At 39.9% G+C, this 27,093-nt stretch overlaps 1 protein-coding gene across 1 annotated transcript in view; it reads left to right on the forward strand.

Moving 5' to 3' along the window:
* The first annotated feature begins 3,594 nt into the window (after positions 1-3,594).
* The window catches only part of JAG1 (jagged canonical Notch ligand 1), a 41,772-nt gene continuing 18,273 nt past the window's right edge, over positions 3,595-27,093 (forward strand). The window contains exons 1-6 of the mRNA XM_074287854.1: positions 3,595-3,725; positions 4,976-5,157; positions 6,003-6,308; positions 17,074-17,125; positions 22,430-22,684; positions 25,094-25,154. Coding sequence (XP_074143955.1) covers positions 5,080-5,157; positions 6,003-6,308; positions 17,074-17,125; positions 22,430-22,684; positions 25,094-25,154 — 752 coding nt within the window. The 5' untranslated portion in view covers positions 3,595-3,725; positions 4,976-5,079. The remainder of the gene's footprint in view (positions 3,726-4,975; positions 5,158-6,002; positions 6,309-17,073; positions 17,126-22,429; positions 22,685-25,093; positions 25,155-27,093) is intronic.

Here is a 27,093-nt window from a genome sequence, read left to right on the forward strand (position 1 = left end):
CAACTGTCAGTTAGCAGCATAAAACTAAAGGAGAACAAATTTGGAAGGGATTTGGGGATCAATTTTAAAAAATATTGCCATAATAGAGAGAGTAAAAGAATTCTGGAGTCTTGGATTACATGCTCTGACACTAGCTATGTGACTCTGAAAAAATAATTTGCCCTCAGTTACCTTGTCTTTAAAATACGAATAATAATAATAATGCATAGTCACTGTATGATAGAAAGGATGTTGGGACTGGCAGAAGAGGACCTATTATTTCAGGTGAACTGCTAGTCATTTAGATTCTCAGCCTCAGTTTATTCAACTGCAAAAATAAGGTAACTGACTTCTAATGCTCTTTACAATTTTCATTTTATAACTCCATGACAAAAGTGGAAAGGTTATGTAAGAAAAGGACATTATAAGCCTTAAACTACTATATAAACAAGAATTATGATTGCAAGCTCAAGGTAAAAAGAAATGCATGTTTTTTCTCCAAGAACATTTTTTAATAAGACATTACATTTCAGTCTGATGAACTGTTGAGAAATTGAGACTATTTATGGTATTTTAATCCAAAGACCAAAGGATATCCATAATAGCACAATGATTTTATCCCAGAGGCTCCTAATCATTGCTCACTGGAGTCTAACTTTTTTGAAACATTTTCTATGAAAGTTTTGCCTGACAGGACCAACAATTATGAATCTATTATCCCTGCTAAAATGCAAAGCTGCTCTAAGCTACACCTAACTACATAGAAACACAGAGACGCAACCATAAATAACTGAACTCAATATACAACTAAATTTTTTTAAATTTTAAATAGATGAATGATAAATTATCATCAAAAATTCAGGAAACTCACAGTTCTGTTTTCCAAGGAAAATTCATTCAATTTGCTTATGTACATGAAATATATATTCTTTTAGTATTAAATCTACTAAACTTGTGCTTTAATGTATAAATATATAAAATTGTGGTCTGTTTATGGTTGCCTTGAGAATTATTGCTTTGAATGTCTTGATTTTTTTTATGTTTAATTTCTTGGCTATAGAGTCTCCTGCTGAATTTCATGAGATGAGAAAGGAAACGAGGGAGAGTTGTACACTTAAATCTGACTTCCCATCATAACCTTTGCCCTGTTATAGTACCCAGAACTGTCCATCCAAAGACTTCTCCTTGGACGAACAAGGAAGGATTGAAGAGTTAATAGATCCTCAAGGCCTTCTCTCTCTGCCTCCATCATTCCTACTGTTTTATTATGCTGCAAAGGTATAGCTGATTCATGACCTGCATTTTCCTCAAGTTTTGAAGATCTAAAACAAAATGAGGATGTGTCCTCTGTCCTTCTGGCACCATGTCCCTTTATTAATTACTATGAAGTCCTGGTGGGGGGAGTCACTTAACCTTTGTATGTTTCCCCATTTGTAAAATAATTACTTGTGTTGCCTCTCAACTTCAAGGTTCTTTTTAGATCTTAAAAAATACATATGAACTATTATCAAAATAAAGGAACTAGGTATGAAGAAGTTCCTTAAATATGTGTATAACTTTTTTCAGTATAATTAATTGGATTCTTTTGCGATCATTTGTATTATTAAGTTTTTAAAGACTTTATTCTTAGAAAGTAGTACCTAGGCTTCACCCAACTACCAGCAGGTCTAGGACACACAAAAGGTCTTAATCTGAATTAGAGGTGACAAAAGAGACAGTCCTTTGAAGGCGAAATGAAGGAGGGGAAGAATGGGGTCTATTAGGACGGAGTAGCAGAGAACCCAAAGGGGCCTCTACTAAAGAATACAAGGAGAAGCTTCCCATTCTTCAGCACTAGAGGAACAGAACCTACCTCATTGTTCAAGGTAGGAAGGAGAGAACAAAATTCTTGAGCAACTGTAAATATTTTTCCGTTCATGACCTGTCATGGTAAAGAAAAAAAAAAAAAAATTAATGGCTTCTCCTAGGAGTAACAGTTTAAAATTCAGTGGACCAGAGGGTGGGGCAGAAAAATGAAGTTTCCTCTGAGCCAACATCCTGACTCCCCTTTCTGTACATTTCAGGGAGCCCTTTCTCTCATGGGCTCTGGAACACTGCCTGGGAGGGACGCGGTGTCATTTGGAAATCTGAAGACTTGCTGAGGATTTTAAGTTTTACTTTGTGACACCCCAGTCCTCAACTTGGTTTGCTCCTCAGGTAGTTTCAATCCTCCCAGAAGCGAATGTTCTGTCATAGCACTGGTCAGAAGAACTAAACTCCATGAGTAGAGACCAGTTTGGGCTTGTAACAAATCCTGCCAGAGAGAGCCCCTGCCAGCCATGCATGGGCAACTCTCTTTGAGCCAGGGAGATGTTCCCTTGGGTATTCAGCTGAAAGGCCAATTCTGTGGGTACCACCCTGAGGTGTGGAGAGTGGCAGGCCCAGGCAGGGCATGCTGACATGCTAGAGGGCATGAAATTTGAATCTGGGGCGTGTGTGGAATCTCTATTGAACACATGTCTTAATAGCGACACAGAGATCACTTTAAGCCTAGCTGAAACTCAGTTGTGATAGGGGGAAAAAAAAAAAAGTCTTGCCTTTTCCCCAAAGGTGCCATCAACTTATTAAGTTCTGTTGTTTATTAGGAAGTATCTTAATTATATATAAACAAAAACCTATGAATGAAAAAAAAAGCCACCGTGTATTTACCCCACGCAGGGTTAAAATGACTATTAATATGGAGATTTGGGGACGCAAATGGATACTTCCAATCGAGGGTAAAAGCAGGGGTGGCAGCTGTTCCTTGATTTTGAGGAACACGGAGAAACTACCTTGGCTACCGTACCTTTCAAATGCTAAACTGCCTGGAAACCGTTGGGAAAATAAGGGGCACTTACTACTCAGGTCTGGAAATAGAGACCTGGAAATTCTCTCCCTCTCCCGGGAGAACTCTAAGTTTCTCGGCGGCGAAACTCTCAAATGCCAATTAGGAAGTACCGTTAATTGATTTCAAATCCATCAGTATTCAGTTGTCTGCTCTGAAGTTTCAGTTTTCTGCGCAATACTCAACATAATAGGAGATTTTGAGGGGACAGCAAGAGGGAGAGGTAAAGACAGAGGGAAAAGGAAGAGGAGAGACAGACTGACAGAGACAGAGACCCTCAGCGTCTGGGGGGAAGAAAGGACTGTCTCGTTTGCACTTCAGCGCTGGACTAGTCTTAGCATCGTTGTTGTCCATCTTGTGGAGAGACAAGTAAAAAATAAGCACCCTTCCTGCGGCCAGCCAGGAACATAGCCCGCTCTGGCGCCCAGGGCGCCCGCCAGCCCGGGGCGGCCCAGACCCTCGGGGCTCCCGGTGACTGGGCGTCTGTAGGATCGGCCACCTCCCGAATAGTTTGGAGGCCGCCTACAGGTGCAATACCCTCATTGCTCAAACAAAGCTGCCCGCCTTCCTGGGCAGCCGAGCCTGTCTCCGCGAGGGGAAGAGCTGGAAGGGAAAGCCCAGGAAGCGACGTCTAAGAATAGTCTAACCCCCTCGCCCTTCCCCGGTCGCCCCCACGATCCCGCGGAGGGGGAAGGGAGGCCCTGGGCGCTTCGGGCTCCGCCTCCCCGCCACACCCCCTAGCGCTTCAGCCCGGCAGTTGGGAGGAGGAATCTAGCGAGCGAGAAAGGCTCTGCAAACTCTGATCCCACTGCGGGGAAGACGGGGCAGAGGAGGAGACCGACAGTAGCCTCAGGACTCCCAGCCCTCACTCGCAGACGCTCGGGTAACGTTTTTCCCAAAATTTCGGGCACCGGGGGGCTGGTCGTCCCGGGCCCGCCGCCCCAGCCCCTCGGCGGCCCGCGGAGAGCCCGCGCTGTCGCCCGCTCAGGTCCGCGTAGCTCCGAGGGAGCGCGCGGGGCTAGTTGGAGGTCCCTCCCTCTCCTCCTCCGGGAGAGAAGCCGCACTGACGCATGAAGGGGGAGGGAGGGGAGAGAAGAGGGAAGCTTTCCAGCCCCGGCCGTGTGAAGCCTGGCCGGATGGGCTCTTCCCACTCTCCCGGCGCTACCACTGGAGGGAAAGCGAAGTGTAACCCTGCCAGCGACAGACTCTAACCACACGCCTCCGTCTGCTTTCTTCTTCTCCCCCTTTACACACCTGAAACACCACGTGTCCCCTCCCCCTCGGCTCCTTTAGCCGCCCTTATAAGCGTTCCGAGCTCTAGCCCACGCGTGGGATCACATGTCACGCCTCCTCCAGCACGCGGATCCTAAGGGAAGCGCTTGCCAAGGCTGGGGGAAGAACGAAAGCGAAGGCATCCACACATAGCGTATCTACACACATTCCTAATTAGTTCGCTTTCCCTCCTCCCCAGCCCCAATTCCATCAGTAACCCTTCCCCATCTTTTCCACCGAGTCTCTCCCGTTTGCTTATTCTCGCCCCATTTAGGTGTGTCTCACACCCACCCACACCTCCGCAAGCTCCTTTCCTCCCCTCTTGACCCTACTAAGGCAGTTGGAGTAGCTGCAACCCCCTCCTTCCTTCCTAGCCTGGGAGAAAGGGAGGAGGGGGAGGGGGCGTGCCCAGGAGGTCTCCAGAGGGGCACGCCCCCTCATGAATATTAATAAGTGGCGCATGCGCCTTCCTCCTGCGGTCGGATAGAGTTAGAACCGTCTCCCAGACCGGCTCTCAGGGTTCTTCTCTGTGTGAGCCAGGCTGGAGGGCGAGCGTGGTGCGGGCGCGTGTTATTGTGTTACCTGCGAGGAAGCGGTGGCTTTTTTTTCCCCTTCCTTCCCTCCCTCCCTCCCCCCTTTTCCCTGCAGCTGATCTGAAAGGGAATAAAAGGCTGCGAATAATCATAATAATAAAAGAGAGCAGCCCGAGAGGAGGAAGAGGAGGAGGAGGAGGGGGGAGAGAGCAAGAAAAAAAAAAAAAAACGAAGAAGAAATCAGAATAATAAAAGGAGGCTGGGCTCTTTTGCATTCAGTACCCGGACGCTATTGAAAAGGCTTTTGAAAAGTGGTGTTGTTTTCCAGCCGTGCATGCTCCAATCGGTGGAGTATATTAGCCGGGACGCGGCGGCCCCAGCAGCAGCGTTCAGTGTCTCCGCGACCGGCCGCAGAGGTTACAGGAAAAGGCGATGCTTTTACCACGGGCACCCGTCCGGACTGAGTACTCTTTAAGTCTGATCTTCGCTCTGCTATGTTTGCGAGTAAAGGTACGTTGCACTGCCTCCGTCCTACACTAGAAAGTTAGGAGTTCGTGTGTATAGATAGATAGATAGATGTGTGTGGTGGTCTTTTTTTTTTTTTTTCCCATGGTGAACCGGCGTTCTTTCCTTCCTTGCTTTCTTCCCTCCCCTCCTCCCCGTTAGTCACTTTCTCAAGAGTGGGCAATAAAACTGTTTGCACCTTGGACTTCTGATTGCTGCCTGTGCCTTTTCGTTTTCGCCTCACCTACTTCTCCCTTTTCAGAAATACATACGTATTTTATTGTTTTGTATGTGTATATATGTGTATACCATACCTAGATATTTAAATCTATATTTAAATTCTGTGCTTTGGGTGGTTTCTTTTACTGACGTGATTCTCGTGCACTGGGGACTTAACTTGGTTTTATCTCAGTTGGGTCCGGCTGCTTCTCTGTTCTGCCCTTCCTCCCACTCAAGATTTTGTTTCTCACTTTGTGTTCTGTTGTAGCCTTCTTGGTTTGACGTTTATCTAGCGTTAACAAATCCCTGCCCTTCTAAGTTTTTTTTTTTTTTTTCTCCCGTCTCCACACTGGGGAAAACAATCACTTTAATTTCATTTCTTAGTGTATGTGCTGTTGTTGGGGGATTTTCCCCTCATAGAGTACTCAATTCCTTAATCCTTTAAAAAAAAAAAAAAAGGTGGGAAACGTATTTTCACAGTTGTCATTATGAATTTCACTGTTGCATGTCTTCTCAATGGATGGGGGTTTTCTAGCTCTTCTTTCTTCCCCTTAAGCCCCCCCCCCATATTAAAAAAAAATAGCCCAAGATAACTTTTTCGAAACTCTTTCTCTGGGGGGGGACTTAAACAGGTGTCCTCGGCGTCCGGACAGTTCGAATTGGAGATCTTATCTATGCAAAACCTGAATGGGGAATTGCAGAATGGGAATTGCTGCCATGGTTCCCGAAATCCAGAGGATAGAAAATGCACCAGAGACGAGTGTGCTACTTACTTTAAAGTTTGCCTGAAGGAGTATCAGTCCCGAGTCACAGCTGGGGGGCCTTGCAGCTTCGGATCCGGATCCACTCCTGTCATCGGAGGGAACACTTTTAATTTGAAATCGAATCGGAATAGCGAAAGATACCGGATTGTTCTCCCTTTCAGTTTCGCCTGGCCGGTGAGTCCCAAGTTCGTTCTTGCTGTTTGCGTTTCCCTAGCGAGCGGCATTTAAAGGTCTCTGTCCCTGAGCGTGTGTTCTCTTTAAACTCCCCGTGGGGAAGTGGGGGGTGGTGAAATCTTTGCTGAACGACTCGCGGAAATCCCCACGGGAGTTATTGAAAGCTCCAAATCCCTGCAGAACAAGGGAGCGAGCTGAGGGGGCTGCTGGCTGTGGATTTGGAAGGGAGATTTATAATTGTGCAATTGTCTTGCTAAATTACTAAGCGTGCAAAGTTGGAAAACTTAGCTCGTTTGCACTGTGATCTATGAACAATATGAAAAATCTGCATCAGTTGTGCAGGAGTGTCGTGCACTTAAGAGCCTGCTGGAATTAGGTCTCGGTCCCGCGCTGTTACTCCTTTCTCTTTCCCCTCCCTTGCCCCCGCCCCTGAGGAAATAAGAGGTCAGGAGTTCATTATAAACGTGTGTATGTTTTTAACCATTTAAATCTAGCGTACAGGAGAAGGGAAAATGCAGTTATCGCTTGTGAACGCGATCCAAATTGGCATCCTCCCCTTTTCCGTGAGCGGGTGGGGTGTGTCCTTACTGGAGGAGAGGCGGGTAGGAGAAGGGAGAGCAGAGGTAACTTGTTTCCCGCTTCTCTAGAGGGAGGCTTCCCGGCAAGGACGAAGTTGCCAACTCTCGGCTTCGGGAGCAGGAGTGGTCGTCACTCTAAGTTATTTTGCAGCTGCCAGGTCCTGCCTTTACCGTAGCCATGGCCGGAGAGCTCCCAGGGCTTTGTGTTCGCTTTGGGAAGGGGGCAGGGAGGATGTGCATTTTTCCCACCCTCGTCCCGTGCTCCCTTCTCCCCTCTCCGCGGTGTGGCTTCGTTTTCAGCGGTTCTCTGGCTCCTTGGAACAGCTGTTTTGCAAACTTTCCTGCTAAGTGCAGACCGCAGAGAGGAGGAGGTGGAGCCTGGAACCATGTGCTCTGGGAGGCACTGCGAGGAACCGCCAAGAGAACCTCCACCTTCTACCATCCCCTGGAGACCCGGCTCCCAGGGAAGTGACCTGGCCTAGGAAGCGTCTGCAGCCCTAACCAAAATTTTTTTTTAATGGTGGGCAGGGGGAGGGGCTTACATTTCCCCCCCTTCTAAAATAAAGGCCTCCCGAGTGACTCGATTATTGCCCACTTGGGGAGGGGTCTCTTATATTTTTTTTTTTTTGTCAAATAATGCAAATTGCGCAGAAAATATCAGCCTTTTGATAACTGCTCTCCCACACCCCTCTCCTTTCCCCTCCAAGGATGTAAGTGAGATAGTCTCTCTCCTACAAAAAGAAGACCTAGACAAAATTGTGTCACCCTATATCATGCACACGCAGAAATCTCCAGAAACTGCAGCGAGGAGGGGAATTTTGGATTATAAACTGGCGGTGGGTTGAGGGGGGGGGAAAGGGTGGTTCGTGTTCTGGGGCTGGGACGGAGCAGACACCAATGGGAAGACTGCAAAGGTTTGGATAGTGGGTGGATTCAGTTACTGGGAAGACTGCATTCAGCCATGTGCTCTAGAATTGTGCCCTCTGCTGCCTCCTACCTGTGATCGTGGAGAGTCTCAAGTTGTGATTTCTCTTTGGGAGCACTGGAGAGGGTGGTGTACTTCCGCCTCTGGAAAGTGGTGGGGAAGAAATAAAGTCCACATTTTCGGGAGATAGCATTACAAAGTGTAGCTAACAAAAGTGTTCTCTGTGGGGACCATAATCAGGTTTCCTCGTTTGTGTGTGTGCCTAAAATGAGATAAAACTGTTATCAAATATACCATCAAACGGATAAGACGTTTTATAAAAATCTGTGGTATTTGAAGTCCTGCCAACGTCGTCAGTGCTGCTCCTGCTGTGGGATTTGACATTTCTGAAGGGCAAGTTCATCTAGATGTACTTCCCCTCCCCCATTTGAAAAAGAAAAATATCTGAGCAGAATTTAAGCTGAAAACTAATTTTTCTACTGCTTAGGAGTGGGGAACGGAGCCGCATTGCCTGCTAAGAGAACCTGTGTTCAAAACCTACCTGACATTTAGCAGGATTGAGTGACCTTAGACAAGTCATTCAATAATGGGCTTTGGGGGAATTTGACAAAAGATCATTTCTGTTTATGTTTCCTATTTAAACAATTATAAACCAAGGCAAAAGTTTAGCACCCCTCCAAAACAACAACAACAAAAAAAACTCCTCAAAAAACAAAGTATAGTTATAAAGTTTATTTGAGGAGGTGGTAATGCCTTCAGGGTGAGCCTTAACTGCATTATGTGGCTTACCTATCAAAGTTTGGGGATAGTAAACTAGGGCAGGTAACTTCAATTCTTTGATAGAAATGGGAAGGCTAGAAATGAAGCATGCTAAGATTAGGAAAATGATCGTTTTTTATTTCAGAAGCTCCAAAAATTTATTCTGTGCCTCTCTGTATCTTACTTGTCTCCCACTCTCATTCCACATCCCTACAAGAAACATTTCTAAAATTATTCAGGAAATGTAGGTAAGTTTCATGCTTATTCCCATGTTTGACATTTGAAATGGGAAATTTGAAGTTTATTTTTCTTAAAGAATAATTTGAAAATGTAAAGTTTGGTAGTTTCCCTTGAATCTCCAAGTGTGGTTAGCAAGGTATTTATACTAGTTTTGAAACAAAAGGTGCTTAATCATTCTCAACCTGGAACTTCAATAATCATAAAATAGGCTTTAGATTTGAAGGATGGGCTTCATTTCTTGAAAGTGCTAGCCTTAAGGAGACTGCACAAGGTATGCAATGGAAACTTTGAAGTTGTTGTAAGAAGTTTGACTTAGTTGGCACTATATAGTGCAATAAGTTTTGTAAGTGCAGAAATTTTAATTTTGATGATGACCTTAATCAAACAAGGGTTTGCCAGTGCTAGAGAGGAAGAAGTGGAAGTGATTTAGCAAGATACGAAATAAAAAACACATTTCAGTATTAATATATTAAGCCCACTAAAAGTTTTGGACTGGCTGCCCTAAGTATTTATTACATTCATTTGGCTTAGTCTACTTTGACCCATTTTCATAGTTTTATTTATTTTTAAGTTATTGGCATCATGCTCTCAGATTCATGCAAACTTTTTTTTTTTTTTTTTGAGAAGTTGCCAGATTTAAAATCTTGTAAAAGGGAGATCACATCTCACAATAATGTCCTTTATCCAATTAAGCAAGAAGATAGGGAATAATTTTGTAACTAATAAAACTTATTTAACTGTGTCCTAGAAGTGATGCTGATCCCTGGTTAGTAGTTGCTTATTAAAAATCTATTGGAAAGGCAGTGTGGTGCATTGGAACAGATGGCTAACTTTGGAATTAGAAGACTGACTCAATTTCAAATCCTAGCATTGTCATTTACAATCTTCTAACTGTAAAACTAGGGGGTGGTTTGGACTAGATGACCTCTCAAGTCCCTTGTAGGGTTAAAACTTAGATCTCTTCCAGTCTTAAAAGTGTCTTTTAGATCTCCCCGAAATAACACACTAAACTATGTTGATGAAGACATCCAAGTTGTTAGAATTGGACTTCTTTGACCCTCAAAAAAGATAGACAAGAAATTTAGAATTGCTTTTATTTAAATTTGACATAAGTACAGTTTAGTTTTCTTGCTTGACTAAACACCTTATTAGATACTGATAATATTGGTCCAGCATTTAAAATAATTGCAAAGATCAACTTAGTTGTTAAGCATAAATCATTTGAAATATGATCTTTGTGTACCAAAGAGACTGCCAACTTTGACCTGCTCTATGCTTATTTCCTGAATGAATGGCCCAACTGCTATACTCTGGAGACCTTTATGTAGAAAGAGACTGCCAAAATTTTAATTTTAAAGAAATTTTACCCCCTTTCCACACCTTAATCCATCCATCCCAAATGCTCTGTCTGTAACATGTGCACATAAACTTGACATTTATGAACCAATCCTTTTGGACTTCAGCTAGCATCTCTTAGAAACAGGTCAAGTGTTTCATGGGGATATATTCAAACAAATACAATGCATACAAACATGGGGCATGTGCATGCTCCGGGCAAGATGCTTTACATACATAGAGATGTTAAACATACTTTGCCCAAATGAACAACCTTTAAAAACACAAGTTACGAACAAGTGGGTGTTGGGTTTTTTGTTGTTGTAGTTGTTGTTTGTTTGGTTGATTTGCATTGAAAATATACATAGGCTTAAGAGGAAGGTAAAAGAAAGATACTGAATGTGGTTCTTGGAGAGATGACAGAAGGTGTCTGGAGAAGAATTTGTCAAATCCATTCATTTTTAAGGCAATTAAGTTTACTATGTTTCTTTTCTTGCTAGATCAGATGCCGGTTTTGCTGTTCACTCTTTTCCTTCCTGTTGGTCTGTTGCCCTGTTTCCTAGCAACTTATTCAAGCCTCTAATCAATTAAATGAATTTATAACCCACCAACCACACACTTATTATTCACCAGGGAAATTTTTTTTTTAACTTTACAAAATGAAGTGGGCAAAGACTTATAGGTAAAGGACCAACCAGTGACAGTTACTTAAATGCACAAACTACCAAAAAAAATCACATTAGCCAGAAGCACTAAATGTATACAGTACTAGAAAGCTTTATATCCAATGGTAATGCCTTCTTAGACTTTCCCCAACTGAAGGGCAAAGGGAAAGAGTTTAGCATGGGAAAAAAAAATAGTTATCAAAAAAAGTAGCCAAGGCAACAAGAGTCTGTCCCACCACCCCTCCCCTTTTCTGATTCTAAAGCAGGAATGCAAACAGTGGTCTGAGAAAAAATGCATGTGCAATGATAGTGCTGGACATTTATTGGATAATCATGGTATGTCCAGAATTTGATTGTCTGAGCTTTAAAGATTAGTCTCAATTTAGGAGAAAATAAAACACAACTAACCATCCACTTAATCCCCCTGGATGTGCATAAAATCAATTTGGGAAGATTTAGTTTTGTGAATTACTTATTAAGAGACTGCTACAACCTTATTTGAGAAAACCAGGTTATCTGTGCTTTAAAATTTATGAAATGACCTGGCTTGAGCTTAAATACGACCCATATATAGGACTAATATACGACCCATATATAGGACTAATATCAGTTCTCTGGCATTGACCACATCCCAATAGAGTGATAGAGTGCATCTGAAGGAATAGTTATGTGATTTTTGCCCTTTCATATTCCTCTCTAGAGTTAGGAAGTAGGATTATAGGAAATTTAGGATTCAGAAATAACTTACCTTGGCCTTTAGTTAGAGCCAAAGAAGGCTTGTTCTTGGTTTCCAATTACTGCATGGCATTCAGAAGCCCTGTGGTCCTTGTTTTTACAATGTAAATTACATTCATTTACTGGGATGGTGTATAGAGAAGAAATTCAAAAATGTGGCTAGAAGTGGTTAAAGTGGTTTGTAAATAGTCAAACATTCCGAGTCCTTTACCAGCTCAACCCAGTTTTTATGCACTTTTGGTAAATAAGTAGAAGGGCTTCTTGTCCAGGCTTGCTCTATGTGAACCTGAGTGTTGTGCTTGGCTAGCTTCTAGGTATTCTATCTATTAACCTTGCCACCCTTTTGTAACTGGTGCATTTAATTATCTGTGGGATGCTTTTGAAACAGGTAGGAGTAATGATAGAAACAAGAATAGGATTTTTAAAAGAACCTATAGGATTGGATGGTTGGGGGTCTTTTATGGTGGAATTTCATGAGAAAATAACTGTGTAACCAGATAAAGTTTTATTGAGAAATCCACCACACCACAGCTGAAAGCACTTTTTACCACAGAAGTCTACTCAGATTTGAGATGCATGCTATAGGTTAAAATAAGAAGAAGAAAAAAATGGATTTGAAATCTTTGAGGCATTGTTGGGTTAATGCATGCTGGGCCACCCAGACAGAAGCGGTGCTGGCTAATATTAACCAAGAACAATAGCATGGTCGTATTGACTGCAGGGAGGATTACAGAACATAATGGGGCCCATCCAAAAATAATGCTAATACAGGACAAGCAACAGGAAGCAGCAGTAGACTCAGCAGAGCCCAGCTCCCAGACAAACCATGGACTGACTTCACACAATGGCAGCTTCAACCCATTAGGTATTCACAGGATGCTCATTATTCTAACAGGCTTGCCAGATCAGAGCTGGGCCTGGTTTTATTGGCTACAGCAAGCCCACAGTTTGGATATCAGTACGTTTCATGTCCATCATTTTGGCAAGGGGTGGGAGTGGGGGGGCAGCTGTGTTAAAGTTCTTGACTGCAGCTTTGTTTTGTCTGGCTGGCAAGAGAAACGACTTCTAACAGCACTTAATACAATTACTTTTTTTTTTTTTTTTTGATGCCTCCTTCCCAAAGTGTCAATGAAATGCTTACCCCTGCTGGTGCCAAGAAACTGTAACTTTGTAACATCTAAATGTACCATGTCTATAGTCCCCTGTCCAGCATCGGGGAATAAAGACATACATATATGCATGGGTTGTACCACAGAGGAATGATTGGTTGGTAGTGACTGGGCAGACTTCTCCTTGATAAGGGCTAGTCATTTGGTGATACTTGGCAGTTTCTGTTTTGGAAGCCTGGAAAAACCAGGCTTTATAATTTTTTTTTTCCTAAAACTCTACTAAGTCCTATGGACCTTAGCCTTTATGCTAATTTGTTACTGATTTCCAATGGATGTGGATTAGAAGGGAGAATTTCTCCTAACAAAACTCTATCTCCCCTGGAGCAATTGCTTCAGCACTTTGTAAGTGCTTTACAAATACTGATGCAGCTTTAGTGTTGTAAAAGGGATTGGGGGGAGGGGGAAAAGAAACAACCCAAACCTCACTTCTCTACTTAAGAGGTGATAATCATTCACTTTGCAAGCCTATTCAGAAGTTGAACACTACCCTAGCTTTGCCTCTAGGCTGTTGTTTCTGGATAATGGGGAGGACCCCGGTCCAAAACCCTAGATTGGATTTGGAGTTAAGGAACTGGGAAGTCCTGGTGAGACAGAACTACAATTGAATATCAGCCTTTGCAGCAACCCATTCTTACATTGGGAAAATGGGGACTTGTAAGACTTGAAGATTTAAGTTGCTATTTAGAAGACTTTTCTCACAGAATCTGTCAATTGTGCTTTAGAAAGTGGAAGGGTTCTAAAATTCCTAAGTTTTTATGAGAATGGCCCCTCTAACAGTTCAGCATCACATTCTACTGCAAGTAATGCTCTTTTATTTTCATAGCTTTAATGTGAGGTATTTAAGAGAAGGGTAGTTCCCTTCCCCCAGGGGTATTCATTAAGCTACTAAGGTTTGAACATTTACATATTACTTGTTGGATGTTTCTTTTATAAGTCTGCTTTGGTCTCCTAGAATCTCTGCTTTCTGGTCAAGATCAGATTTACAGTGGCTAATTGGGTGTGACTTTATCATAGTTCACTGCTGATTTGTGGCCCAGTACCTTGATTTGATGGAGTAAGGTTAGTTGGTCTGGAATTTTTGTGTCCAAATGTATATTTGGGGATGGGAAGAGGTCAGGGGTGGGCATGGGAAAAATCAAACTTCCTCAGACCTAGTAATCATTCCTAAGATATCTTAGTTGTTGATCTATAGAGTGAGGGAGGTGGCAGGAGCAGATGAAGGAGGGTGAGAAACCCTTCCTATACTCCATGAATGAAGTACAGAGGTTACTCGGATTGTATGGCCTTTGGGAGAGAATCATACCTTTCCTACAGGCACGGACTGATCATAGAAACCCGAGATGATCATTCTGTTTTGTCGTGTGTGCGTGCGTGCATGCATGCGTGTGTATGTATGTATGTGTGTAATCAGTTCAACAAGTATTTATTTGTTTAATGCTCACTTATATATTCCAGGGACTATGCTAGAAAATGGAGGTACAAAAATGAAAACCCTGGGTTTTCCTTGATTGGGGAGGGGAGGTGGTGAGAAAACATTTTCACAGATAAGTAATGGTAAAATATATTCACATGATTTGGAGAGGGGAGAGCACTGACAACTGCTGAGAGCGGGGGAAGGGCAGATCAGGAAAATCCTAGGATAAGAGGTGACACTTGAGCTGAGCTTTCAAGGGAACTAGGGATTCTTGGCATCTTCCCAGCCTGGGAAGAGGGGGGCAGGGCAGGGGTGTTGTAGCCTGTGCAAAAACAGAGATGGGCAATGGAATATTGTATATGAGAAGCAAGAAATGGGCCAGCTTGACTGCAGTATAGCATGAATCAGAGAAGTGGAGTGATGTGAAGTCAGTCTATCAAGATAACTTGGAGACAGATTATGAAGGACTTTTAAAACTGAACAAAAGTTGTAACTTTATTTTTAGAACCATCTGGAATAGGGGATCGTTATGGTTAATCCTGTGCTTTTGAAATATTAATTTGCTAATAATATGGAAGATAGAGAGGGAAGGTAGGGAGGTCAATGAGAAGGCTTAATGTTATAGTCCAGGCAGCAGACACTGAGGGTCTAAACTGAATTGTGGGGAGGAAGTGGAAAAACAAAAACCCCAGCACCTTTCTTTCAAAATTCTGGGGTTCCTTGAGTCCCACATTTAACTGAAACCACTAAAGGGCAGTGATATAAGAGTAAGAAAAAGTTTATTTTCATAATGAAACTGGAGGAAAAAATTCACACACAAAAGTGAAATTTAGTCATTTGTTTGAAAATTTTTTGTCTGGTATGTGAGGATGTTACTGCCACAAGTTTTTGCCATTCCTTTTCCTCAGGGTGGAGAGGTGTTGGTAAACAACTCTTAAAAACTAAGTACTGTAACTCGGAAAGCTAAGCAAACTACTTCATAGTAGATTGTCCAAGTGCTTATGCAAGACATAAACCTTAATATTAATAGTTGCAAAGTGAGCTATTTCATCAATAAATTCCTGTCTATCTTTTTGGCTTAGAAAAAAAAAATGGTAAGGATTTTCCTTTTAAGGCTTGTGCAAGTCTGTCAGAACTTTTAGTATCATTGTCTTTAATCAACAGATTAATTACATCCACATTGTTGACAGGAAGGTGATGGACACAGGTAGCAAGCAAACCACATTGCCTGCAAATGGAGGGCTTAATCATAAGCACTAAAAGGTGTAGGTTATCTTATTTTATTTCCAGACTTGGATTTTTTTCCTCAGTTGATTACTGAAATTACAAATTATTACTGCAGTGAGAAAGAGTCCTGTGATCTTGTAGGAAATCCCAAGAAATTTTAAGAGGCTTTAAATAAGGTGTAACTTTCACTAATAAAATATTAACAACAACAACAAATAGTTTTAACTGATAGCCACTACACAAGAGGTGAGGCTGTGCCTCAGCATGCCTGGCTTTGCTTACTTTTCTAAGCATTTTCCCACAGTTATCAGTGAAGGAAATGGAATCCCAGTCATCTTTGAATATAAAACATATTTAGGCCATATTCCAAGGCAGTGCCTATCACTAAATAGATTTCCATTCAAAAGACTACATGCTGTGTCATGTCATGAGAAATAAGGCTTGCTTTAAATCTTAGTTAGCTTTCTGCCTACACCTTCCAGGTGTTTACTTTTCCTACTTAAACCATTGTTTGTTTCTAGTAAAGTAATATTTCATTGATGTATTCCACTATCAGAAACCGTTGATATCTAACTAGGCCAGAGCAAGTATATGTTAAGTAAATAAACCAGTTTCTATGATGCAGAGAATTTAAAAATTCTCTTCTATGTCCCTCTAAATACACACACTTTTCTAGTACCAAAATAGAAGAAAGTTTATTTAAGCCTGAAGTTTTGTGACTCTGACCTTATAGTGGAGTCACAAGTAAAGTTTTAACCAGATTAAAGGTGGGAATTTGCTAATGGATTGGGGTTTGGGGACCTCTTTCTGTCTTTGTTCTTTCTTTTTTCTTTCTTTCTTTTCTTCAATTTTAGAACTAGAGATAAAAGGTACCTTCCATATAATAGTTGGCATATTTCCAGTTTCCAGGGAGTCTGTCTAGTTGGTGGATGCTCATGATTATTATTAGAATGTTAGATTCCATTGACAGATAGTTTCATCTATTAATGTGACTCATAGATTTACAGTTTTCTCCTCCCCCCTTCATTTCCCTTACTCCCCCCTCCTATTGCAGGCTTTGTTTCTCAAAGTCTCTCTTTTCCACCAGCCCCTCCCCTTTTAGTTCCAAGATTCATCAGTCCTTTCCTTTAGTTACCTGATACTTGTGGGAGCAGTGATGGTCTAGCACAGACACAGCTTTCAAAGGGGTGCTGAAAAGGAAAAAAGGTCTCTAGAGATTGCCCAGCCAGGGTTCAGTGTGTAATCTTAGCAAAGCCCCTTACTTTTCACTGTGGAGATTTTTTTTTTCTCTCTGAGCAAATACCTGGTTAGCTTAGAATAAATTCATTGTCTGCTTTTCTTATGGGTTGTGGTTAGAGCCCAGCACATTTGGGAAAACTGTATACCAAGTGTCAGTCTATAGCAAGGTGGCATTTCCTGATTAAGGCTGTGAGATGCATTAGTGATGACAATAATGAGCTCAGGAAGGTGAAAGGTCCTGTTTATCATTCTGGATAAGGTAGCTTAAGAGGTTAGGAGAGTTTGTCTTTGGTAAAAATCTGCTGCTTAGTTTAAATTTAAAACAGACACTATCTACACTGATTATAAATGCCATTTTCAGGTGGGCTTTCTGCTTATAATTGGCATTTGTGGGAAAGTCATTGAGAAGTATTATGAAACTCAGGCAAATATTCCCCACCATTGAAGTGGATACATTTATTCTTTTGTCTGTTTTACAGAGATCCTACACTCTGCTTGTGGAAGCTTGGGATTACAGCAATGACACCAATAGTAAGTATTACCTGACTAGACTTCAGCCCTAAAAAGCCCCAAGCTCACTTCACAGAATCAGTCATTTCAGACCATATGTGCCATTCACAGTATTGCCTCGCCCTCAGGTGGAAACTGTTTTTCTGGCTGATCTGGTAATTCCCTTTGCCCCTCTTTCTCCTGCCCTGAATTTGGATGGCACTGTAGCAAGGTCCTTCCTGGTCAAAAGACTTACTATATAACTCTTAATATGCTAATAAGCTTGTCTTTGAGAAAGGAATCTTTAAAAATTTTATACTTTGAAATTCTTGGATTTTTTAAATGATAAGATTAGTGAAGGATAGATTACTTTTAGTGAGGATTATTACTTGAACTATTGATAAAGAATTTATCCCATGTCCTACCCCATACTACTGAAAGGGTGTTACACCTTTTTATCAGCATGGCCTTGAATGACTTCTCATTTGTTCTCAGAAGTATAGTCTTCAGAAGGAGAATTACTTTGCAAAGCCCATATAAAGTAGATTGGGGAGACAGGTGTTTCCAGCGTTATCTCAGTGTGTAGCAAGATCCTTTGTTAAAACGATATCTGGATGGCAAAATCATCTCTGAAGCTGAATCTCCACAGTCTCTCCATTCTTTTTTTTTTTTTTTTTTTGGAGAGTTCCTAATTCTTTTTCTCTTCATGAATCTTTGATTAATATAAGAATGCTTGTCACAGCAGATGGAGTGCGTTTTTCTATTTGGGGCCCAAAGTGATAGGACCTTTTAATTACAGCAGCAATTCCTTTCTAACTGTAATTAAATTTTGCTTCTTTCTTGGACCACTTCTTACAAGGTATTAAGTGAACTTCATTTTGCTAGTAAAACTTTCCAAACTAAGTAAAATTTTAAGAAAAGGTTATATCTTATGTAATCAGAATAAATTTCTTGGTGCATTATTTTATTTCCTGGCAAGTCCTAAAACATCCCTGAGCTTTCGCTTCCTTACCTACAAAATGGGAGTAATAATTTTTGCTTACCCTTCCTCTCAAGACACCATTTTCTAAATCCTTGAAAACCCAATGGTAATTGGTTGTTTTCTTATTCCTGTGAACTTTAAAGATCAGTTTCTTAATTTGAATATCTTCCAGTCCTCTGTTATCACTAGCACTACCTTTAGATTTTTTTCTTTTGCCTTATTCCCTTTTCTTCTGAATAAAATCTGCTGGTAATTGGGAACTTCTGCTTTGTTCTCTGCCTAGATTCTGGGATGATATGGCACTTTGTTTTAGAGAACTCTGTGTTAACTATTGATGGAATAATATGTGGCTGACTAAAGTTCTCACAATATATTTATTGCTCATCTTGCCTGGAAAACTTCAGAGTCAATCATTTATTCAGAGTTGCCAGGCTTTTACATTTATCAAATAATGAAAGCATAATATTCATTCTCTCTGTCTCTTTCACACATATACCCCCCCCCACACACACACACTCTTAGACTGCTGCCTTATCAGATGATGTGCTGAGAGGTAATAGTGGAGAAAGATTAAAGGAGAGGACCAGGGAGAAAATGCCTTATGTAGGGTAGGCATTCTTAAAGAAAAAAAAAAAAAAATTAGCTGAAGTTGCTAACAAATAGCCAGTACTATTAGTATGATTTATGTGTACCTGTTCAGCTCACTTTCTCCTCCCTATCTTTGGAATCAGGTTTAACAATATTACATTGACCTATTTTATAAAAGTTTCACTTCCTAGCACTTCTGTCCTTCCCTAGCCTGCTTAAAAAAAAAAAGAACAAAAACTAGATCTATGATTTTATTGATATAGAAAATTCTTCAAGAGTAAACTTTCTTTACCTAATCTTCGATTGATAGCCTTAAAGAAATCCTAGGATACTGAGAAATTCATTGGTTTGTCCTAGGTTTTAAAGGTAGGATTTCAACTTGGGACTTCTGACTTGAAGGCCTGCTATTTATGACTTTAAAAAAATTTCTCATTAAAATCTCTTTTCATCTGTGTCTACCTTTTACCCTCTCAAAATTCTTGAAACCATTAACATGTTAACATGGCATTTATGTTTATTTATTTAGAGTTTGCAAAATTTTATATGCCCAATTTTTAAAAATTCTTCATAATACACTTTTAGTAGTTACTTTATAGACACCATTATATCCATTTTCCAGAAAAAGAGAGTGTGTTTTACTCAAAACACTGTCAGAGGTAATCTTTGAACCCAAGGTTTTCCTCAGTCCTAATCCAGCACTCTCTCCATGATTCCAGACCCCTATCTTACAATGTATATTGTAGTTCTAGACATCTGAAAGTTGACCTTTGGCATTAATGACCAAAAACCATTTACTGTATGCTCTATAGTGTGATAAAAAACCAAAAAGGTGTACAATACCTTTTCTAGGGGAATCTATCTATCACACAGGTCAGTTAAGTTATACATATATGAATATGGTATTTGATAAATTAATCACTTTAAGAAAAAAAAATCATTAAGCACCTTCTGTGTGCCAGACTGCTCTGTGTTAAACGCTTTAGGAATATTGTATCATTTGATCTTTACAGCAGTTCTAAATTATTATTCCCATTTTACAGTTGAGGAAAGTAAGGCAGATAGGTCAAGTGATTTGCTTTGTGCCACAGGGCTAAGTGTCTAAGGCTGAATTTGAACTCAGGTCTTTCTGGATCCAGATGTACCATCTGCCTCTCTCACTGGTCATGCAAAGTTACAACTGTATAATTCTGTATGCCCCAAATTCTGATAAAAGTTACTTAACTTACCATTTTTCTTTTTACCTGCTTAGCACTGAAATCTTGTTTCCCAAAGTTGGAGGAGGATATGAGAATAAGAAGAAAATACTGTTTTAAGACTTGTAGTTATAAAAGACAAGTTGCCATTATTTTTCACCTGTTGAGTGTTTGTTCTCCAGCCTTGTAGAATGAATTTAGCTTTCTTTTTCTCTTGTCCTATTTAATTTTTTTAAAAATTACTCTCAATTTATTGGTCTATCTTGATTGAGTTAGTCACCTTCAAAGCAGACTAGGTCTTTTTGTCCCTAGATCTAAATTAACAAGGGCTTCGATGTTAAAATAATTGTTCTGGAGCATCAGCATTCCCCTAACCCCTGGTTCTGGAATAAACATGTCACTATAAGAGCCTGGTCCAAGGGAAATAAAGTGTTTACATGAACTCCTTTTAGAGAGTAGGTTCTGAGGCTAGTTTCTTGTCATCAATCCCATTTCAGTATTTTTATTAGATTACAAGACTGCTTTGTATAAGGTTCCACTTTTTTACTACAGGGAGGGCAAAATGGTTTCAATTCCATTATAATTCTTAGTAAATATGTAAATGTAGAACACGAGTTTTTTTTTTTTTTTCTTTAAAGCTTATCCTTATTGGCAAAAACTCTTGTATCAGTGCCCCTTGCCCTATCCCTTCTCCTCTTTCCATTGGTTCCAGCATTATGCTTAGTAAAACAGAACAGATTTTTATTTTGCTTAGTTATTCTTCCTTTTTGATCTACAAGGATATATTTTGTATGTTTTATGATAAATCTTTCCTTTTCAGTCAAGGACTACCAGCAGGTCATAGACAAGAGTCAGATCTTTTTCAGTCACAAGGCTTGGACTGCACAGTGAAATACCCCAGATATATACAATGTTCTGAACTGACACAAAATATTATTTCAGGCCATCACTTAGAAATGTTTAGGTATGTTTCAAGTCTGCAGACAATTTCTGCACCTAATAGCTCAGCTACTAAAGGGCATGTCCCTTGCAGGGAGAGATTCTTGCATGTTCTATATCACAAAGAAAACATTAATCATGAAGGTATAAAGTTATTTTTATAGGCCTTCTCACTTACTAAAGATCCATTAAGGATTCTAAAGTGATAACTCGCACAATATGTCTTGGCCAAAATGGAGTATTGTCAACTGAAAACCAAATGTCACTAAATTCCCTCTCCCAGACTGTTATAGCTCCTGATAGGCAGGCATAAACAAAACACTGTAAGACTTTTTTTGGCCATGTCTCCAGAGATTATATGTGTTCCCTTATTAGGATATTGAAGGGCCTGAGGCCCACTAGGTTCACTAATTGAACCTGCAGAGCAAAACCAGCTTAATAAACCTGACGTTTTTGCCATTCTTTGAGCTGTGTTTATTTGCAAAATTTGAGTTAAGCTAGTAAAAATTTATCTGCAAGCTGTTCTGTTTATGGACACTTTAATGAGGGTGTGAGTCTATCCGAAGGCCTCATTGGAGAGCCGTATCCTGTGTGTGCGCTCCAGCTAATGAAACCCAGAGGGCAAGGTAGGGCCAGGTGGGGTAGTAGATAGTCTAGCTAGACGTGGGAAGCCTCCAATGCTCTAAGCTGCTGTCTAATCATGGTCACCTGGCCCACTGCCTACCCAGGTGTGCGAATGAGCTACAAGCCCTGGGCCTGAAAATAGCAGTCATGTAGGTGGGTAAGAATCATATTAAGGAAATGGAAAGTAGACTTCAAAGGACTGTGTTTGAAGTGTGATGGCTTGGAAACTGACAAGCCTGTGAAAAGCTGGTAGGTTAAAAAAAAAAAAAAAAAAAGCAAACACAGCCCTAATCTAGGAAAATGGCCTAGTACATTGTTGGCTTTGACATGTCCCTCCTCTGACCTATTACAGCAATGTGTTTGCTCTGTTCTTATGTCACTTAGCAGCTTGCTGCCTTATATCCTAGATCTCTTGTTTATGACTTCCTTCCTTAATTGATTGCAAGCCCTCTGAGGGTAGGGAACTTCTGTAGTAATCCCATATATGGCATATGCAAATATTTAATAAATATTTGAATGAATATTGATAGACCCTGATTCACCTGAACCCCCATTTGCTTATCTCTATATTAATATATTTAGATTTTAGACTTACTTAAAACTTATTTTATATTCTAAACTTAAAATCTCTTTAGAATTTAAACTTATAAAATTTTACTTATTCAAATATTTTTTACTGGACCATGGGGTTTAATGAGATGAATTTGGAGCTCTGTTTTTAGGCCTTATACCATTGGCCATTTAGAATCTTTGTGGCCCTGTTACTCAAAAGTGTAATGGCACATCCTTGAATGGACCTAGCAATCCATCCAGAAAAGAGAATTATGTTAAAAGTGAGGATGCTATTTCTAATAGTAGTTGTGTTTTTCGTTTTATAGTTATTTTTAATTTTTAATAAAGAAAGCCACCAGTTGTTCATTTATTTCCTTGGGGCTCTCTTTTGGCTTTAAGAAAGAAGGCTCTGCTTGCTAGTGATTAGCATTCACATATCCTAATACTGCTTTGTAATTTGTCTCCTAGATCCTGACAGCATTATTGAGAAAGCCTCCCATTCAGGCATGATTAATCCCAGCAGACAGTGGCAGACCCTTAAGCAGAACACTGGCATTGCCCATTTTGAGTATCAGATTCGAGTCACTTGTGACGAATATTACTATGGCTTTGGTTGCAATAAGTTTTGTCGTCCTCGAGATGACTTCTTTGGACACTATGCTTGTGACCAGAATGGCAACAAAACCTGCATGGAAGGTTGGATGGGACCCGAATGTAATAAAGGTATGTAGTTTTGGTGGGTTGTCCTATTTAGGATGAACATAGGTTCCTTCCCTGTAAGAGTCCATTAGCCTTAAAGTCACTAAATGAAGATTTCAAAGTGGGATGAATTCGGATCTGTTTTCTGGCTTTCTTATGCAATTGTCTATTTGGAGTCTTTGTGGCCATGTTACTCAAAGTGTCATGGCATGTCCTTGAATGGACTTTAGTCCATCCAGAAGTTGTCCTTCCTTGCTTTTGAGGAGGTAGCTTTTAAAAAGTCAGAAATTATTGAATAGTCAGATTGAGGCTTGGAAGTCAACTGAGACCCTGTTTAAATGACTTGACAAAGTAGTATGTGGCAAAGCTGGATTTTGAATTCAAATTTCTCTGATGTTAGCATGGTTTTCTGCATCACAGAATACTAGAAGGTGGCCCAAGGGAAAATCTAGTCCACCCCTTATCATATTTTGGCTGAAGAAACTGAGACTTGGAGAAATAAAATCACTTGGGCAAAATCACATCTAGTTACTTTCATTAGAACTAAGACTAGAAAAATTGACTGTTCAGTGATTTTCCCTTCCCCCCTCATACCATAATTTCAAGCCAGGTAGATTTAAAAAAAAATTTTAATATAATTATTTTCAGTTTCCTGACGATAGTAAACAAAAACGATGTCATTTACTGTTGCTGTTGTGATATGATTTTTATTTTTTTGAGATTGTGAAGTTGGTGGAGGTGAGGGCATGTGTTGTTAGCCTTTATGTCAATATTTGCTTAAATTTTAAATCATTAATAGTATTATAACTTTATGGATATGTTCCCTAATTCATTGGAGGTTTGAGTGGGTATTATTATACCCATATTATTGAGTACTGTTGAACTGAGTCTTGATAGGAGAATATGGTCCTCCATTGCATTTTACTTGCTAGCATTTTGCAGAGTATTTTAGACATGTTATCTCATTTGATATTTCTCATGTTGCGAGGTAGTTGTTCTTATCCCAGTTTTACAGATGAGGCAACTGAGACAAAATGATTGACTCAGTTACTCTTTTAGTAAGTATCTGAGGCAAGACTTAAAGTCAGAAGTCCCTGAGAAGTCCAGCACTGTCAACCAAGCCATCTTTGTTTCCACTTTTGTAGGACCTGCTAGTGTGGCCTAAGAAACCTAGGATTAATGTCAGCACTGAGAAGGAAGCACTGGGTCAGCTTTAGTGGAAATCTAAACACTAATTAGATGAAATTGTGTTTCAGGGAAAATTGATATGTTTCAAGAGGTGCTCAGAGAAGAAATAAGTCTATTCTTTGATCTAGCCATAGTAAAAAGAGCTAGGCTTTTCAAGTAATTGTGGAGTTGGTACTTTTCAAAGATTGTGGGTAGAAGACACAGTTACTTTGTGTAGTAGGGTGGTTTGATAGGGGCAGGTCAGGAGAGAGGAGAAATTTAGTACCTCTAATTAGAGTGAAAAGATCATTGAACTTGGAGATGGTAAATCTGGTTTCTAGATACTATTTTTGATCTTAAGCAAGTTGCTTAATTTTTCTCACCTGCAAATAAAGGAATGGGACTAGATCTCTTAAAAAAAAATCTCATCTGACTCCAGAGACCCTAAGATGCCAGTTTTTTGGCTGATCTAAAGATGATACTAATGTTTTAAGGGATGATGCTATATTACATGTAACAGAAACATCATTGGAGAAAATGAGCTATTCAGGTTAGCTTGTCTGATACATGAATTGTTACTGAGATCAGGCTCTTACTGGTTAATAAGAAATTTAAGTGCCTATTTATTTACATCATTCAGAAAGTAGGATGAAATATTTTGTTACATTGTGACATTATAAAAGTTTAAACTAGGCCTTATTTGGATCAATGATCTTTGTTGCAGTTTTAGAACTCAATGGGCTCTATCCTTGAAACTAAACATTCCTTGGTGACTTTTTTTAAAGGGTAGGAGAAGAAAAGAGGAAGATTTGGAGGTGGGGATGGGCTGCAGTTGATGTTCTGTAGTGCCGAAAGCATTATTTTAGGGAAGGAGGATAGGGATGATCTAACCCTTGAGTTTTTTGTCGTCTTGTGCTATATTGCTTATGTTAATATCATACTCCTATTATCTCTTCCTGCAGATTATCAGAAAGCATGCTTATATGTTTGGGGATAGAGAGTAACATGTGTTTGCAGTTTTAAAGCTAAAGATATTAGCTGAATGGCTGGATTTGCTGTTGTGGGGCACCTCCTACCTTATTCTTTTTCCAGTAGACTTGATATTAGAGACCTTTTAAATCGTGGATTTTGTAGGATTACAGTGCTAGTCAGAGATTTAAAAACATTCCCACGATTCTGTGGATGCTAGAAACTGACAGCATGCTAACATATATGTGTATATACTTTTTTTTTTTTTTTTGTTAATTCTTAACTCTCTTCCTACAGCTATTTGTCGTCAGGGTTGTAGCCCAAAACATGGTTCCTGCAAGAATCCAGGAGAGTGCAGGTAATATTTATATCTATATTTATAGATATGTATCAAACCATTTTGTTTTAAACTTAGTTTAGCATAATATCTGTCCCTATTGTTCTGTGGAAAACTGGGAAACATTAAAAATGGGCATCTTAAGTGCTTATTAAATCATACCAGCTGTCTGATGAAACACAAACACTCCTTTGCTTTCTTGCAAAACTGGAAAAACTGTATGAGAGGGCAAATTCAGCCACTTCATGTGTTGACTATTGACCAATTCCACCTCTAAATTGGGAGCAGATTTTTGTAATCTTTTAAGACTGCACTGCCATTCTGGCTTTTTTTTTTTTGGCTTGTCATCCACTGTAATGTTTATTTTCTTCCTCACCCTCCTTAGGTCTCTTCTCCTTTTTCTTCTAGATTGCCTTTCCCTTCCCCCACTTTTCCCATCAAAAAGTCAAGCATTCTTTAGAATGGGATTAGTAAAATCTCTTGGTTCCTTTGCAGTTGAGAGCCTGCTCCAAGTGCTGAGAGGTTAATAACAGGGATGGAATCTTGTCAGGAGAGACTGATGAATGCAGAATTTTGTTTCTCTGCTTTGAAGTCTGCTCCATTCTGGCCGAGTAACAATGCAAACCAAAAGCTGGGACATACCCAAACAATTTAACAATTAAATTTTGGAACTCTTTGAATTATAACTGTATATTGTTATTTGACTTTTGGGAAGGTGCTTTAAAAAACATTCTTGTTGGTGTTCTTTGTACAAATTTGGATAAAAATCTACAATAACTGAGATTTTTATATTGTTAGTATTTTGGGGTCATTTTTTTGTTTTGAAGTTTGGATTTTGTTTTTTGGTGGGGTTTTTGGTTTTTTTTTTTTTTGGATAAGAGGGTTACAGGGGGATTCCAAAAGAAGTGATAACTATCCAGATTGTATCTGATCAAGGAAGGGAAGTTAAGGAAGTTTTATAGAATTAGTTTGTTTGAGTTCTAGACTTTTATGTAAAGACCAATAATCTGATAGATTGCCAGGCCTAGGGGGTCTTTTCCCTATGGAAGCTACTCTGATTTTCATCAAGGGAGGTTTGTAAACCTTTTTTCGAAGGAACTTGAGGAAACCAGACTTAAGGACTCTTCTATTTTAGAACAGGTGTAGAAATCTGGCTTATTGTAGGCAGTAGTGATGACTCAGGACCAGGCTGGAAGCATTCAATTTTTAGTTATGATAAATCATTCACCTTAGTTTCATTCATTTTAACTTTTTTAATCCCATATTTGTATTTTACAAGACAAGGCTTCTATTTACAAGAAAAAAAAAATTGGAAGTGACAGTGTCATATCAATATTATGACATTTGAAGTGGTTGAGAGCTAATAGAAATACTTTACCCCCTCTCCCTTTTTTTAATTAGAGAGATTTTTCATCTTGCTTATCCCATTTTTGAGTAAGATTTTGTTTTTATGGAAGACTAAAGGAGTAGTTGCCCTAATCATTCTAATATTTAACTGTACTGGTGTTGGATGATTCTAATGTTTAACCTCATTGCTGTCAACTGTTTAAGCTGAAATACACCTACATTAACTTTTTCTAATTAATAGCCTTCTAGAGTAAATCAGACTTGAAGTATCATTAGCACATCTGAACTGGGCCAGATGCTTAGATGTCTATCAGCTGAGTCTAACAAAGATTTGTGCTACTGTCATCAGAATAAACATGCCTTATAGGGGGTGCTGTCTCCCAGCCAGAACAACAGGCTTTGTTTCCAGGTTTTAGGCCTTTCTCTTTCTAAGGCTCACCTCCCACTCACTGCCCAGACATGCACTGGTGCCCTTATTTACTTAAGGTGCAACTTTCCCACACTTAATTTGCATAGTTAAAGTCAGGAAGATAGATTTTTTTTTTTTTTAAGAAGGAAGGAAAATTTCTTACAAAATCTTTCAGCTGTGTCTACTTCAGAAATACTTTTTGAT

This window comes from Sminthopsis crassicaudata, chromosome 2, assembly GCF_048593235.1.
Source record: "Sminthopsis crassicaudata isolate SCR6 chromosome 2, ASM4859323v1, whole genome shotgun sequence".
Lineage (NCBI taxonomy): Eukaryota > Metazoa > Chordata > Mammalia > Dasyuromorphia > Dasyuridae > Sminthopsis > Sminthopsis crassicaudata.